The sequence below is a fragment of the Cucurbita pepo genome, chromosome 8, assembly GCF_057944985.1.
Source record: "Cucurbita pepo subsp. pepo isolate OVF chromosome 8, ASM5794498v1, whole genome shotgun sequence".
Lineage (NCBI taxonomy): Eukaryota > Viridiplantae > Streptophyta > Magnoliopsida > Cucurbitales > Cucurbitaceae > Cucurbita > Cucurbita pepo.
In genome coordinates this window covers 3,843,845-3,856,729 of record NC_141805.1, presented here as the reverse complement: position 1 = coordinate 3,856,729, position 12,885 = coordinate 3,843,845, and the positions used below count along the sequence as shown (strand labels likewise).

The following is a 12,885-nucleotide window of genomic DNA, read 5'->3' as shown; positions in this document are numbered from 1 at the left end:
ATTTATTTAACTATAATCTTAATAATTATTTTCAATTTTAATAAAGTTATATAAATGTTTTAATGGTAAATAATTAGTACAATAATCAAATTAAAGAATTATTTATATATGTTATATTTTACAATCAAATACGATGCTAGTGGATTAAATTATTTTAAATAAGATAATAAAATGGTAAAAAATAATTCAAAACATCATTTATATAATATGTATAAAATAAATATTATAATAAAATATTTAATTAGGATAATTAATTAATTGCAATTAGTTCTAGTTGGTTATTATTAATTATAAATTTAATTTCAATGGTAATTATGTTTTACAATACTAATTAGCTAATTAATTACCTTAAAGATATTGTTGGTTAATTAATCATTTTAGTAAACAAGTAATTTCATTATTTAAGAAACAATACTAATACAAGAGGTATTGTTAGACGAACACGACTCTCCACAATGGTATGATATTGTCCACTTTGAGTATAAGCTCTCATGGCTTTGCTATGGGCTTCCCAAAAGGCCTTATAGCAATGGAGTTAGCATTCCTCACTTATAAACCCATGATCATTCCCTAAATTAGTCGATGTGGGACTTCCATCATCCAACAGGTATAACATAATTCAAACTCGGGAAGTGAACGAAAGCACATGAACATAGAATTCGAGTTTATTTTGTGAAGATGGAAAAGATAACAAAATGCTTAAAGCATTAGCCAAAGCATAACTTGTAACAATGGCAACGAATCCAAAGCACAAAAGATTCCCTCATTACTCACTTTCCATTCCAATTCCAATTCCAACAACCAATTTCCAAATCAATAATTATTGCACCCATCTAATTTCAATTCCCTTTTTCTTTCTTGCAATAAAAAGTCGCCTTTCCCCTTCGTTCAATCTTCTGTGATCTTATTCAAATTGTTTGTTTGGATTAAGCAGTGGAAATGTTGATCTATTGAGCGAAATGGGATCAAAACAGGAACAATTTTATACGGTGATTCATATGATGGCGCCTTTTTAAAGCAAATCCGGAAGAAAAAAGAGAGACCCAAAAGCGAAATGGGTTCGTTGAACTGATTCTCGCACCACCCAACCATTGATCGCCACACCATAACCCACACATTTCGCTTCTTCCGCTTTGTTTTTTTTCCTTCTTTTCCAAAAGGAAGTCATAATTTCAGTCGGTCGTCTTCTCAGTGAGTCAGTGACTGTGGTGGGTACTCCAGATTTGTTCCGATTGGCGGTTCGATGAAGAAGTAGAGACCCAGAAAACAGAGAGAGCAGGCGAAGGAAGCAAATGGGTTTGATCAGTAATCGAGTGGAGAGAAGCCAAATCAAACCAGGCGATCATATTTACACTTATAGAGCTGTTTTCGCCTATTCCCATCATGGTATTTCTCTATATTTCTTCCCCCATTTTGAAATTTTGAGATTCTATGCGATGAACACGATCTGAATATCATTTATCCGCTTATTTCTGTTTCTGGGTTTCTCTTTTTTCTGGCTGATTCTTCTATTTCTGGGAGTAAATCGCATGAACTGTTGTTCATTGTTCAGCATTATTGTTCTAGCTACTCTATTGCTAATGTATATTGTCTGAGCTTCGTTTCACTTCAAGTGCATTTCTCTATAAGTTGTGTGTTTCATCCTAATGCTGATAGAAATCGGATTCTAAGTCCGATCCGAACATATCTAAACTCGTTAAAGCATATACTATAACAGTCCAAACCTACCGCTAGCAGATACGATCCTCTTTGAGCTTTCCCTCGAAGTTTTTAAAACACTGTTTGCTAGGGAGAAGTTTTCACAACCTCATAAAGAATGTTTCGTTCTCCTCCCTAATCGATGTGGGTTCTCACGTCTATGTCAGGGTTCGAATACCTCCACTCCACATGTTCTTGAACTAAAAAAGAGATCCCATTACCAAGATTTTGTTTGATTTTGGTTTCTTTTGGCTGGATATTGATTGCCTTAGCAGGTCCTTGCAATTTTCAGCTCGTTAAGACCTGTATGCATAGGATTTTTCATTTGAAACTTCAGTTTAGAACAAAATTTCATGTATAAGATTTTACATTCTAAACTAAGCACGACCATGAATCCACTGGTTTCTCCATGTAGGCATCTTTGTCGGGGGAAGCAAGGTTGTGCATTTTAGGCCACAAAGAACCTTAAATTCAAACACTGACACACCTCCTGATTTCTATGGTTCAAGTTCAAGCAATCCATCATCCTGTCCGGTTTTCCCTGACTGTGGATTCAAACAGCTGAACAGCGGGGTAGTTCTTTCTTGTCTGGACTGCTTCCTAAGAAATGGATCCCTTTACAGCTTTGATTATGGGGTCACCCCATCAGTTTTCCTTTCCAGGGTCAGGGGTGGCACTTGCACCACTGCTACATCCGACTCGTTCGATGTCGTTATTCACCGAGCAATGTATCTTCTTCAAAACGGATTCGGAAACTACAATGTTTTCCAAAACAACTGTGAGGATTTTGCTTTATATTGCAAAACAGGCCTTCTGATTGTAGACAGGCTTGGAGTTGGAAGAAGTGGTCAAGCTTCTTCTGTCATTGGTGCTCCCTTGGCTGCCATTCTTTCCTCTCCTTTGAAGCTGCTTATGCCAAGTCCTGTTGGCATGGCTGTGATGACTGCTGGAATGTACACCATGAGTCGATATGCCACCGACATTGGCGTTCGAACTGATGTGATTAAGGTGGCTGTTGAGGACTTGCCTCTTTTTCTCGAGTCAATGGGCAGCGAAGAGGAAGACGAAGACGACGAAGAACAAGAACAAACTACCACCAAGAAAAATGAAGATTCGAAAATGCTTGTGGCCAGGTGATTTCAACTCCTTTTCGTGTTCCAGGGAGCTGCTTCGTATAGATTTGATCCTTGACTCGAAATTGCTCGGGCTTCTTTCCTTCTTATAGGTATGTTATTTGGTTGCACACTGTTACTTTAACCTGAATGAACTAGCCTGATCATGAATATTAAGTAGTCAGCTATATCACTGTCAGGATGTCACAGACTCACAACCAGGTTTATTTTTTGTTCTTTTATTGTTAGAATGTGATTCTATCTCATTATAAGAAATAAAAAAGAGGACGCTATGTGTCATGGTCATGCTTGTTCAAGACGTGTTGTCTATGGCCGCATGTTGGATTTCCTGGTAAGCTTGTCCAGGACGTGTTGTACATGGCCGCATGTCCGTTCTAAACCCTTTTTACATGCTTTCATCTTAGATTGGTTTTTACCATTTCTTGTTGTGTCAATACGAGAGTGTATGACATTCATCAAAATCATGTCTACACCCACCAAGGGTAAAATGCCTCCAAATGTATTATAGGGGATGTGACTAGTCGTGAATTCTTCTTACTCTGAGTTATATGTTGTTTAAGCCGTGGTGTTTCTTTCTTTGCTTATAGTCATGTATTGTTGTTTTATTCAATTCTTTTAAATTGTTTTCAAGTGTATTTTCTCGCTCACGTTTAATAAAACATTTCTCGCAAACATGACCCGAGACTCAAGCATATACCGACGTTGTTTTCAAAGTCCAAATTTCTTACTGTTCACTTATTTGCTAGATTAGAACAAGTGTCGTACCATCGTTGTCCCACTGCAACTTTATTCAAGGAATTCGAAAAACTTAGAGCTGGTAACTTCCACTCTTCAACTGTGCTTGCTTCAGAAGCATTCACCGTTCATGGGTTAATTCGGTTGAACAACATGAGAATTACAATATGCTAAAATGACCCTTGTTCAGTTATAGTTCGAAGATCTGATTGGTTCCATACCGAATCCTCAAACCCATTCTGTACTCTCTTTTCTGTGAATATGGGAGACGGAACATGAACCATAAATGGCTAAAGATTCTTAATGTATTTTGAACCCAAAGTTAGAATGTTGAGCCATTATCCTTTTATCAAATGGAACATAAAACATGTCTTTTGGACAATCCTACGTTGTCTTAGACAATAAATTCCATTGTAAAGTTTGATAGAGTAATCTAAGAACTCTACAAATTATATAAATAAAATCTTGGGAACGGTTTGTTTCAAGAGACAATACTTCAGTATGTATATATATATTCATAGTTAGAGATGTCTACGAGGCAAGGATGAGAAAGTTTATCCCTTCCTATTTTATTCTTTGTTTCTGCCAAATTTTTCATTTATTTTTACAAAAATTAAAATGAAAATTCTCGTAGAGAATTTGTGAGATTGAATTTTTTTAATAAATATTTTACGGTTTCTAATATAATTTATATTAAAAGAGTAAAACATTTAAATGGTATAATATAAATTTCTAACCCTTAAAAAATATTTATTTATCAACTATAATATTTTAATATAAAAGTGAGCCGGAGTCGGGGTAGAAAATATAATCTCTGTCCTCGCTTATTTAGCTAGTTGAATACAACTATAAGCGAGAAACTTGGAGTCGAACCCAAAGTTTTTCTCGATCTAATTCGATTCTACTTTGTTTAAGGAGAATCGGGTTGTTTCAATCTTAAACTTTTGGATGAGATTGGACTAAACTCGAGTGCAATAAGCTCGTATTTCTTCATAGTTATTGTAGACAGCGTAATAGAAAAAGAAAAATTCTTAAAAGCTCTAACGAACGTTTATAAACTATTTAGATCTAGGGTTTATGTTGAATTTAGTATATAATTTTTTTATTTTATTTTTAATGAAACTCAAGCTTTAATTACTATGTAAGGGACGTCCAATGTTTTCTTAAAAAAAGTAAAAAGGAAATAAATTGAAAATGTTATTATTTTAAGGCTATAAAATTCTTAAAATAAAAAGAAAAAAAGGAAAAAGGAGAATTGAAAGGGATAAATTCGTGTTAATTAGTCGGACCTAAATTTTTATTTCTTGTGTTGGGGCGGTGGGTAAGGGTTAGTGCTTTCTTATTGTTATCATCAGAGCTTGATTCCCAATTTTAAGCTCTGTTTTTCGATCATTGCCCAACCCCACGAACGAAAGAAACCATACCTAGAGAAAAGCCATCTGGGTTTCGTTTCTAATATTTGAACTATTAACCACGCCATCAATCGCTGCGATTTGATTTGCAAATTCCGTTCTTTTTCTTAGTTGATTCCGTAGGAGAGGTTGGATTTTTTCGCATCACCGGTGTTTCGGAGCAAAATCAGAATCTGGGTTGATGGCTAATCTCTATGTTAAGGCTATGCCTCCGGCGGATCTGAATAGGAACACGGAATGGTTTCTTTATCCTGGTGTTTGGACGACTTATATTCTCATTTTGTTCTTCACTTGGCTTCTCGTTCTCTCTGTATTTGGCTGCTCTCCTGGAATGGCCTGGACCATCGTCAATCTATCTCATTTTGCTGTATGTGCATCGATTTTGTTTTTTTCTTTTCTTTTTGATCTGGGTGTTGTTTCCTTCCCTTGATATCATCATTGGACGTTGGATTGTTGTTGACTTGTATGCCTCTTCAATTTAATCTTATTGTGATTTCGTTTTCGTTGATTTTGTGAAAATGAAACAAGGATGGATAGCCCAACTGTTCTGGCTTTGTGAATTTGATTTTGGATTCATGCTTGGTTTGGTAATTATATGCTTATTGTACTTGCATGTAAGTAATTTTGATACGAAAGAGATTCTTTCTGTTCGATTTTTACTGTTTCAGATGTTCATCTTTGGATTCTTGGTGCGGAGGGATATTGTAGTAGATAAACATTCTAGTATCTTTGATTTCATAACCCTTTTCCGTGTTGTTTTATTTCAAGCCTCGAGCCATTGATAGTCTTAGGCTGTTGTTTAGTTTAATGGCACTAAAATTGTTTGTGGAAGACACACGGGTGAAATATGATTAGAAATGGTTGAAAAGACCATAATGTTTTCAGCTTATGTTTGATTTATTGCCATACATGTTCTTATGTGTAAATGTGAATCTTTCTGGGTTAAGAGTCAGTGAACTCCGTTTGTAATTTTCTCGATGTGTGGTCCTAGCGATCAGCTTAGAATGATTTAGAACGTTCTTATGCTCCGTTCTTTGAAGTTGATATGCGCTATGTCTTTGTATAAAATGATAGAAATGTGCGTGTCTTTTACTTCAGGTCACCTACCACTGCTTCCATTGGAAGAAAGGGACACCATTTGCTGAAGACCAAGGGATCTACAACAGATTGACATGGTGGGAGCAGATTGACAACGGAAAGCAGCTTACCCGCAACCGAAAATTCTTGACTGTTGTTCCTGTGGTGCTGTAAGTTATCTATTATATTACGAAACCTAAGTACTACATAATTCTGAAATCAAATTTTAGACTGCTTTTATTTGAGTTGCTTTTTGTTGTTTTATTTTCCTGAACTCATGAATTTGAGTGAGATTTTTAAGAACGTCTTACTCGTACTCTACGTGTTTTTGACAGCCAATGTTTTCTATGTTCTCTTCTATATTGTTGTGTGATATTTCTCTGATATGGATAAATCATCTTCATAGTTCTTCTGATGATTGATTGGAGAGTTCTGTTTACTCAATGACCTCTTTTTTCTAACTCAAAATCTCCAGGCTTGTGATTCTAGGGATTTAAACTAAACTTACAAATTTTCTAGTTGGCGAACTTTAGAGCTATGGCGGTAGACGCTGATCTTAACAGCCTCTACATGATAAGATGATGGTTGTTGCTGCAAAATTTTGAATACGATGACATTGGCAAATCGTCGTATTTTCCTAGTGGCGGTGGAAACCAAACTAGGCCAACAAAGCTGAACCGAACGAAATGGGCTGTGTTTTTTGTGTTTTGTTTTGTTGGGAATTTTAACAGTTCTTATCATGAACTTGGCCTTCGTCGGATTTTTGCTTACTAATTTCATTTTTTGTCCCAGATCCAATCCATAAGTACGGATCCGGGGCCTTATAAATGTATAGCCTAGAACTTGAGCATCAAACTTGTTGGAGTTTAATCAGTCTTAGTTACAGCATAAATTCGAAGTCTTACAAGTGGTAACTGGAAAGAACTATTGAACATGAACTTAGGGACTGACTGAGAGGATTGAGAGATGACAATTGAATTGTGATCAAGGGAAAAGATGAGGGATGAGAAGGATAGAGCTTGAGTCGTACTACTTCACTTATGAGTTTCATGGTGATCAATGTACGTATCTCGTTATCCTAACTTGACACGATGTTCAACTTGCTACCATATGTAAGGCACCCTGAAAAGCCTGAGAGTATTGGGAGGGAGAGTTGCATCGTATCGTGGGTGGGCTCTATGAGGGAGAGTTTCTCGACTTCTAATTAGAAATGAAAAAAAAAAAAAAAATGTCGGGCACCATGGGTGGGCTCTAGACTCTCTGCTTAGCATAGTGTTCTCGAGACATTTATAGATCTCTAGTTCCAAAGACCTCTAAAGTTGAGAATTGTTGGAATCAGGAGAGATGTATCTGAATTTTCAATTTTTCTGGAACACATTTGGATCGAAAGATCTACGAGTAGAATATTCGAGGTTTCTTTCATAACCAATAGGAGGATAATTTGGTGTGCATCTAGACTTGTCTAATGCTACATCTCACAACAGAAACATTCTTAATAGTTCTTTTGAATTCTTTCTCTTGAGGACTTCGGTTCTACAGACATTATCCAAAGAAGGAAACGTCATTACTGTACTTTACGTAATTGTCGTTGTCTGTATTAGAGACTCGGAATCTCGAGATCTACTTTTCTTGCATTTCTCTTGACTTGAATCCTTACTGGGGTTCCTTTTGGACACATTTTCATTGCTCATTGGTGTGCCCCTCTTTCAGCTCTTTCAGGATTAACTCAGTTCTTATTACTTAATACTGGTTCTATTCGAGTAACTCTATTATCTTTTGAGTTTTCATTTTAGCTTCAGATCCATGATTGCTCTTTTATACTGGTTTGACATTGCTAAAGCCGTATGCATATATGTTCTTTTTTTTATAAGAGTCTCTGATCTATGATGCTTTACCATGAGAGAGGTATGGCTATAGGAAGCAAAACTATTAGATAATTTACTGGTAAACAACATTGTACCTAGGATGAGTCTGTGTTTTCTTCGTGAGTACTCTTTGATTTCTCTCTTTCTCTCGGGGTCTTCGAGGCCATTCTTACAAAGACCATGTCAACTAGACTAGGATCATCAGGGTCTTTGAGTTCATTCATACAAAGACCATGTCAACTAGACTAAGATCATCAGGGTCTTCGAGGTCATTCGTGCGAAGACCATGTCAACTAGACTAAGGGAAGGCATAGGGTCCTCCATGTTAAAACCACCCGAACTCAGCGACCCTATAACAAGTTTGCACCTTTTAGAGATTGAGATTTTCCAAAGGTTCTTGCTATATTGAACTTCTTATTGCCTTCGCTCCTTTCCCGGCAAACAAATTATTTATCGTTAAAAGAGCTACTTCACTTTACAGGAGAGGAAAATGTATGAAATTCGGAACCTTTGACTCTACTCTATTATCGGACCTTCCCTTGTGATTTGAAATGAACAAAAAAGAAAACTTCATTAACTTCTTGTTCTTCTTATTGTACAGGTACTTGATAGCCTCACACACAACTGACTATCAACATCCAATGTTATTTCTGAACACCCTAGCAGTAATCGTACTAGTTATTGCCAAGTTTCCTCATATGCACAAGGTACGCATCTTCGGGATCAACGCAGACAAGTGAAGGTCTCACATGAAGAGATTTTCGGTTCGACTTGCCCAAAACGCTTCTGGTTCGTCTCTCAACCTGGTAAAACGTTATACCTTTGTATAGTAGTTGGGACAGGAAGGATACTGAAAAATTCGTAGTTTTCTTTTTTTGTACCGACTGCTGGCTCCCTCCCTCCGCTTGTTGCTGAATGAATTTAAGTAAATCCAATTATCTTTTCTACAGTGGAGAAAAATGTTGATGCATTTGAGTTTCACTGTTGTTATTATAAAGTAATTTTTAGGACTACACACTTAAATGCTTCTTCAGTTGGTTCTTCTGCACAAATATGAACCTTGATTTTCATCTCTCATTTCTATTGTGTTTTATAACAAATGATCAAACCCAAAGGAGGAACCTAACAATTCAAATTCACTCGATTAAATTAGAAACGTATTTTGCTAAATATCAAACGAGACGTCTAGTTTTTCTTTAATCATTAAAAAAAAAAAAAGGAAAAAAACGTATGTTTTGGGAACCAATGAGAGTATTCTTTGTTTATAAACTTATGATCATTTCCAAAATTAGTCAAGGAGGGACTTTCATCACCTAACACCTCTCAAGGCTCGACTCCTTTTGAGTCTTTTTTACTGTCTTATTTACTGCCTTGAGGAGGCTTGACTCCTTTCAAGGCTTGACTCCTTTTATTTTGGAAAGGAGTCAATCTATTGACACAACTAAGTTATTTACTGCCTGCTTGACTCCTTTCAAGGCTTGACTCCTTTTATTTTGGAAAGGAGTCAATCTATTGACACAACTAAGTTATTTACTGCCTTTATTTACTGCCTTGAGGAGGCTTGACTCCTTTCAAGGCTTGACTCCTTTTATTTTGGAAAGGAGTCAATCTATTGACACGACTAAGTATTTACTGCCTTCAGGAGGCTTGACTCCTTTCATTTTGGAGTCATTCGAGAGGCTTGACTCCTTTCATTTTGGAAAGGAGTCAATCTATTGACACGACTAAGTTTAGGGCATGACTCTGATACTATGTTAGACGAACATGATGTCCACTTTGAGTATAAGCTCTCATGACTTTGCTTTCGGACTTCCCAATGGAGAGAGTATTCTTTGTTTATAAACCCATGATCTTTCCGAGTATTCCAAATATGTCGTTTTCTTAAATTATTTTTTAGAGTTGGAAGAATATTACTAAAAAAAAAATTAAAAGTTAGAATGCATTTTTTTTTTTTTGAGAAATAGTTGAAAATTCAGCGTAAAAAAAAAAAAAAAAACACAGTGACTTATTATTGAAATAAGGCTCATAATTTGGGTGTTTTTTTAATTAAAAAAAAGAGTTTGCCCTAATTTGCTCATCGTGAATCTGTGCCTTTCCCCAGCTCTCTCTCAAAATCAATCCTCATCTCTCATTGCTTAATACAATCCACTGGACCACCGCCCTCACAGCGTCGCACAACGTCAATTCCGGCCGCTTTCGATTCTTTCGCTTATCTCTCTCGGACTGGTAGGATTGAAGTTTTTGTTAGTTTTCCGATTCTTCCATTTTTTTGATTTACGCTCTCGATATTCACTTCCATTTCTCGATTCTGCTGTTCGCCCCCTTCCTCGATTTCTTCGATTTACATTGTGTCATCTACATTTTCTTCCTACTTTTCTTGGTTATAATTTATGTGCTGTGTTTAGTTTATGTGATGAATTAAGTTTTGTTTAATTTTTTTTTTTTGTTTTTTAGTCGTAGAATTGGAGTTGGGTTGATTAAGTAAAATCTAGAAATTGGGTTAAATGCTAAAATTATGTAATCAAATAAAAAATGAAGAACGTGCTTGAATTCTATGCTGCGAGTGAGGCAAACACTGGCGAAGAAACTCGGATTGCCTTTCCATCCTCTGTTCAGTAGCATTGCTTTTCCGGCATTACCGTCGTTTGCTACTTTTTTCTTCCTAGTTATATTATTAAATGAACATTCTTCACTTCGCTTCGATGATCACCCTCCCAATGCTGAAGCTAGACTTATTTGGAATAATTAAGGGCTTTTCTTTGGAATTTTTAGTTGGGAAGGAACAATATTGGTTTCTTATGGCTCTACTTTGGTGCAGATTATCCAACCCTTTTTCATACTATAGGTTATCTTCTCTTTGAGCCAGTTCGAAAGTTTTCTTGTAAATCTATTCTTTTAGCCAGGCTGAGGCTGAGGCTTTCCTATCCTTCATTTTGCACATTTCATACTTTCAGTGAATCATTTTCTTATGCAAAAACAAGTAATTTGAACCTTTATTCTTTTTGGTTTTGGTTTGAAGCGTATCAGATTTGAGTTAGAGGCAATCAACAGACAGCTATGGCAGAAGAGGCAAAAGACCCTTTCAAGGGAGTCGATTGGAAAGCCGTGGGTGGCGATATGCAGAAAGATCCCAGCTCTATAAACATTTTAAAGAAAAGGCGTCCAACAAAAGTTAGGCAAATTCCAGAGTATTATTTTCTTCCTAGAAGATCCCTTCCCTCGGTCCTTGCATTCTATGGCGCGTGTATTGCAGGTGGAATTGGAGCTGGGATGCTGGTGGAGATATGGATTAACGACAAAGTTAAAAGTAAGCTTTGAATTTGTTCTTAATAGTCTTACTTCATAATCCTAGCAATATCATTAACCTTATCCAGAATTCATAGCTTTTTTATTTCCTCTGTTTTTCTTTTAGTTAAATTATCAGTTTAATCCATGAACTTTTAGGCTTTATATTGATAGGTTAAAAGACCGTTAAAAGTGTCGAGTAGATATTTAAACTTTCAATCTTGTGTCCAATAGAACCTACTAGACATAAAATTGAAACTTTAAAGTCTTCTTAGATATAAAATTTAACTCTATATGATCAATTAGTTTATTATTCAAATATGTCTGAGACATATAAGAAACTGAATGGAAAGTTCAATAATCAGACATTTTTAAAATTATGGGACCTATTAGATACACTTTTTTATGTTAAAAAATATCTTGGACACAAAATTGATAGTTCAACTACAAAACTTATGACACAACATTTTCTTTTTGATGTGTATGAGAGATAGACAGTGTGATTGACTATTGAAGTTTCTTTTTTGATGTGTTCTTGCAGAGGATGGAGGTGTGGTCTGGGAGTTTGACAAGTAGAGTACAGAAGTATGAAGTTGTAATAAGATCATCCAGTTCTGGGTTTTGTTTTGTTGTCAATCCTTAGTTTTGGCACATATAAAGGAAAACATCTTTTATTGTCACTGTGAAGTTGTACAAAAATTGGAAGCAATAACCAGTAAGTTTTTCGAAGTTATGACTCCAATTCAGCTATTGGTTGTTTCTGTAGTTATAGATCAAGCACAAATGACAATAAATGCAATCATTTTTGGCATAAAGCTTATACAGATTGTTGCTTTGCTCTGGTAAAGCTGGGTTTTGGTGGATATCATGTGCTAGTAATCTTATCATGTTTCCCTGCCTAGGTAGAGTTTTTTTTTTTTTATCAACAATAGTCTCTCCACATCTTGGTCGAAGATATCTCTTTAACTAATTGAGCTATGCTCAAGTTGACATCTCTCTTAACCATCTCTAAAGTCTCTGTTTTCCACAATTTCTCCCCTCGCAAACATTTGTTGGTTAAGATTCAGATAAACAAACCCTTTCTTCCTTCTTCAGATTCGGATAATTGACCTGCTAAAATGTAAGATGAGGAAAATTAACAAGATGGAGAGTACAAATTGCATAAGCAAGCCTGAATAAGAGTCTATAAGAGTCTAGAAAAGGTTGCTTGCTTGGCTGGATTTTCAGCAAGATAAGGAAGGCCTGGATTAGGCCCCAAATACTGCATTCTTGCCTTTGGAGAAATGGAGAAGCCAGGCTTCTGCTCTTTGCTACTTTGAGAATCTCATATGAGGCAAGTGTATAGGGATTTGAAACTCCTGACCTAAGTAGATGTCATAACCTTAAATTTTGTAGCATTAGCACAAGATGCATCAAAAACCTCCATTCTCCTACAGATACGAAATCGCTCCCATGACTCGAACACTAACGTATCTTAAAGAACAACATTCAAAATCGAAAAGGAAATTGACTCAAATTGGCACATATTTCAGCAGTAATCTAAAATATGATAAGCTAGTGTACGCGTTAGGAGTTCAGAGTGACACATTCGACCAGTTGTGTTGGCACTATCTCTACAACGTGGTTGTCGGCTGATGTGGGGTGACAATGCAATTAGAGAGAAGCAATAGTGATAGCAAG

General features: G+C 36.1%; 3 protein-coding genes across 4 annotated transcripts; all 3 read left to right on the top strand.

Moving 5' to 3' along the window:
* Positions 1-806: 806 nt before the first annotated feature.
* On the top strand, positions 807-3,116 carry LOC111799745 (protein LEAD-SENSITIVE 1-like). The gene is made up of 2 exons (XM_023683204.2): positions 807-1,386; positions 2,114-3,116. Exons 1-2 carry the CDS (start codon positions 1,293-1,295, stop codon positions 2,833-2,835), a joined length of 816 nt encoding a protein of 271 aa, XP_023538972.2. The 5' UTR covers positions 807-1,292; the 3' UTR covers positions 2,836-3,116.
* Positions 3,117-4,865: 1,749 nt separating this feature from the next.
* Positions 4,866-8,869, top strand: LOC111800988 (uncharacterized). Its single transcript, XM_023684935.2, has 3 exons — positions 4,866-5,345; positions 6,077-6,225; positions 8,522-8,869. Exons 1-3 carry the CDS (start codon positions 5,160-5,162, stop codon positions 8,658-8,660), a joined length of 474 nt encoding a protein of 157 aa, XP_023540703.1. The 5' UTR covers positions 4,866-5,159; the 3' UTR covers positions 8,661-8,869.
* Positions 8,870-9,957: 1,088 nt separating this feature from the next.
* On the top strand, positions 9,958-12,068 carry LOC111786056 (krueppel-like factor). 2 transcript variants are annotated; one of them, XM_087126023.1, is made up of 3 exons: positions 9,958-10,146; positions 10,948-11,227; positions 11,747-12,068. In XM_087126023.1, the coding sequence occupies exons 2-3, from the start codon at positions 10,978-10,980 to the stop codon at positions 11,779-11,781; spliced, it is 285 nt and encodes a 94-aa protein (XP_086982149.1). In that variant the 5' UTR covers positions 9,958-10,146; positions 10,948-10,977; the 3' UTR covers positions 11,782-12,068. The 2 variants fall into 2 exon arrangements, with proteins under 2 accessions (XP_086982149.1, XP_086982148.1); XM_087126022.1 differs by having other exon boundaries at positions 9,960-10,146; positions 10,940-11,227.
* The last annotated feature ends 817 nt before the right edge of the window (positions 12,069-12,885 follow it).

Bases quoted from the DNA above. Each gene is read 5' to 3' on its own strand.
- LOC111799745 (XM_023683204.2), top strand. From the start codon at position 1,293: ATGGGTTTGATCAGTAATCGAGTGGAGAGAAGCCAAATCAAACCAGGC. The intron at 1,387-2,113 runs GTATTTCTCTAT...TTCTCCATGTAG, and splicing joins TTTCGCCTATTCCCATCATG to GCATCTTTGTCGGGGGAAGC.
- LOC111800988 (XM_023684935.2), top strand. From the start codon at position 5,160: ATGGCTAATCTCTATGTTAAGGCTATGCCTCCGGCGGATCTGAATAGG. The intron at 5,346-6,076 runs GTATGTGCATCG...CTTTTACTTCAG, and splicing joins TCAATCTATCTCATTTTGCT to GTCACCTACCACTGCTTCCA. The intron at 6,226-8,521 runs GTAAGTTATCTA...CTTATTGTACAG, and splicing joins ACTGTTGTTCCTGTGGTGCT to GTACTTGATAGCCTCACACA.
- LOC111786056 (XM_087126023.1), top strand. From the start codon at position 10,978: ATGGCAGAAGAGGCAAAAGACCCTTTCAAGGGAGTCGATTGGAAAGCC. The intron at 11,228-11,746 runs GTAAGCTTTGAA...GTGTTCTTGCAG, and splicing joins GATTAACGACAAAGTTAAAA to AGGATGGAGGTGTGGTCTGG.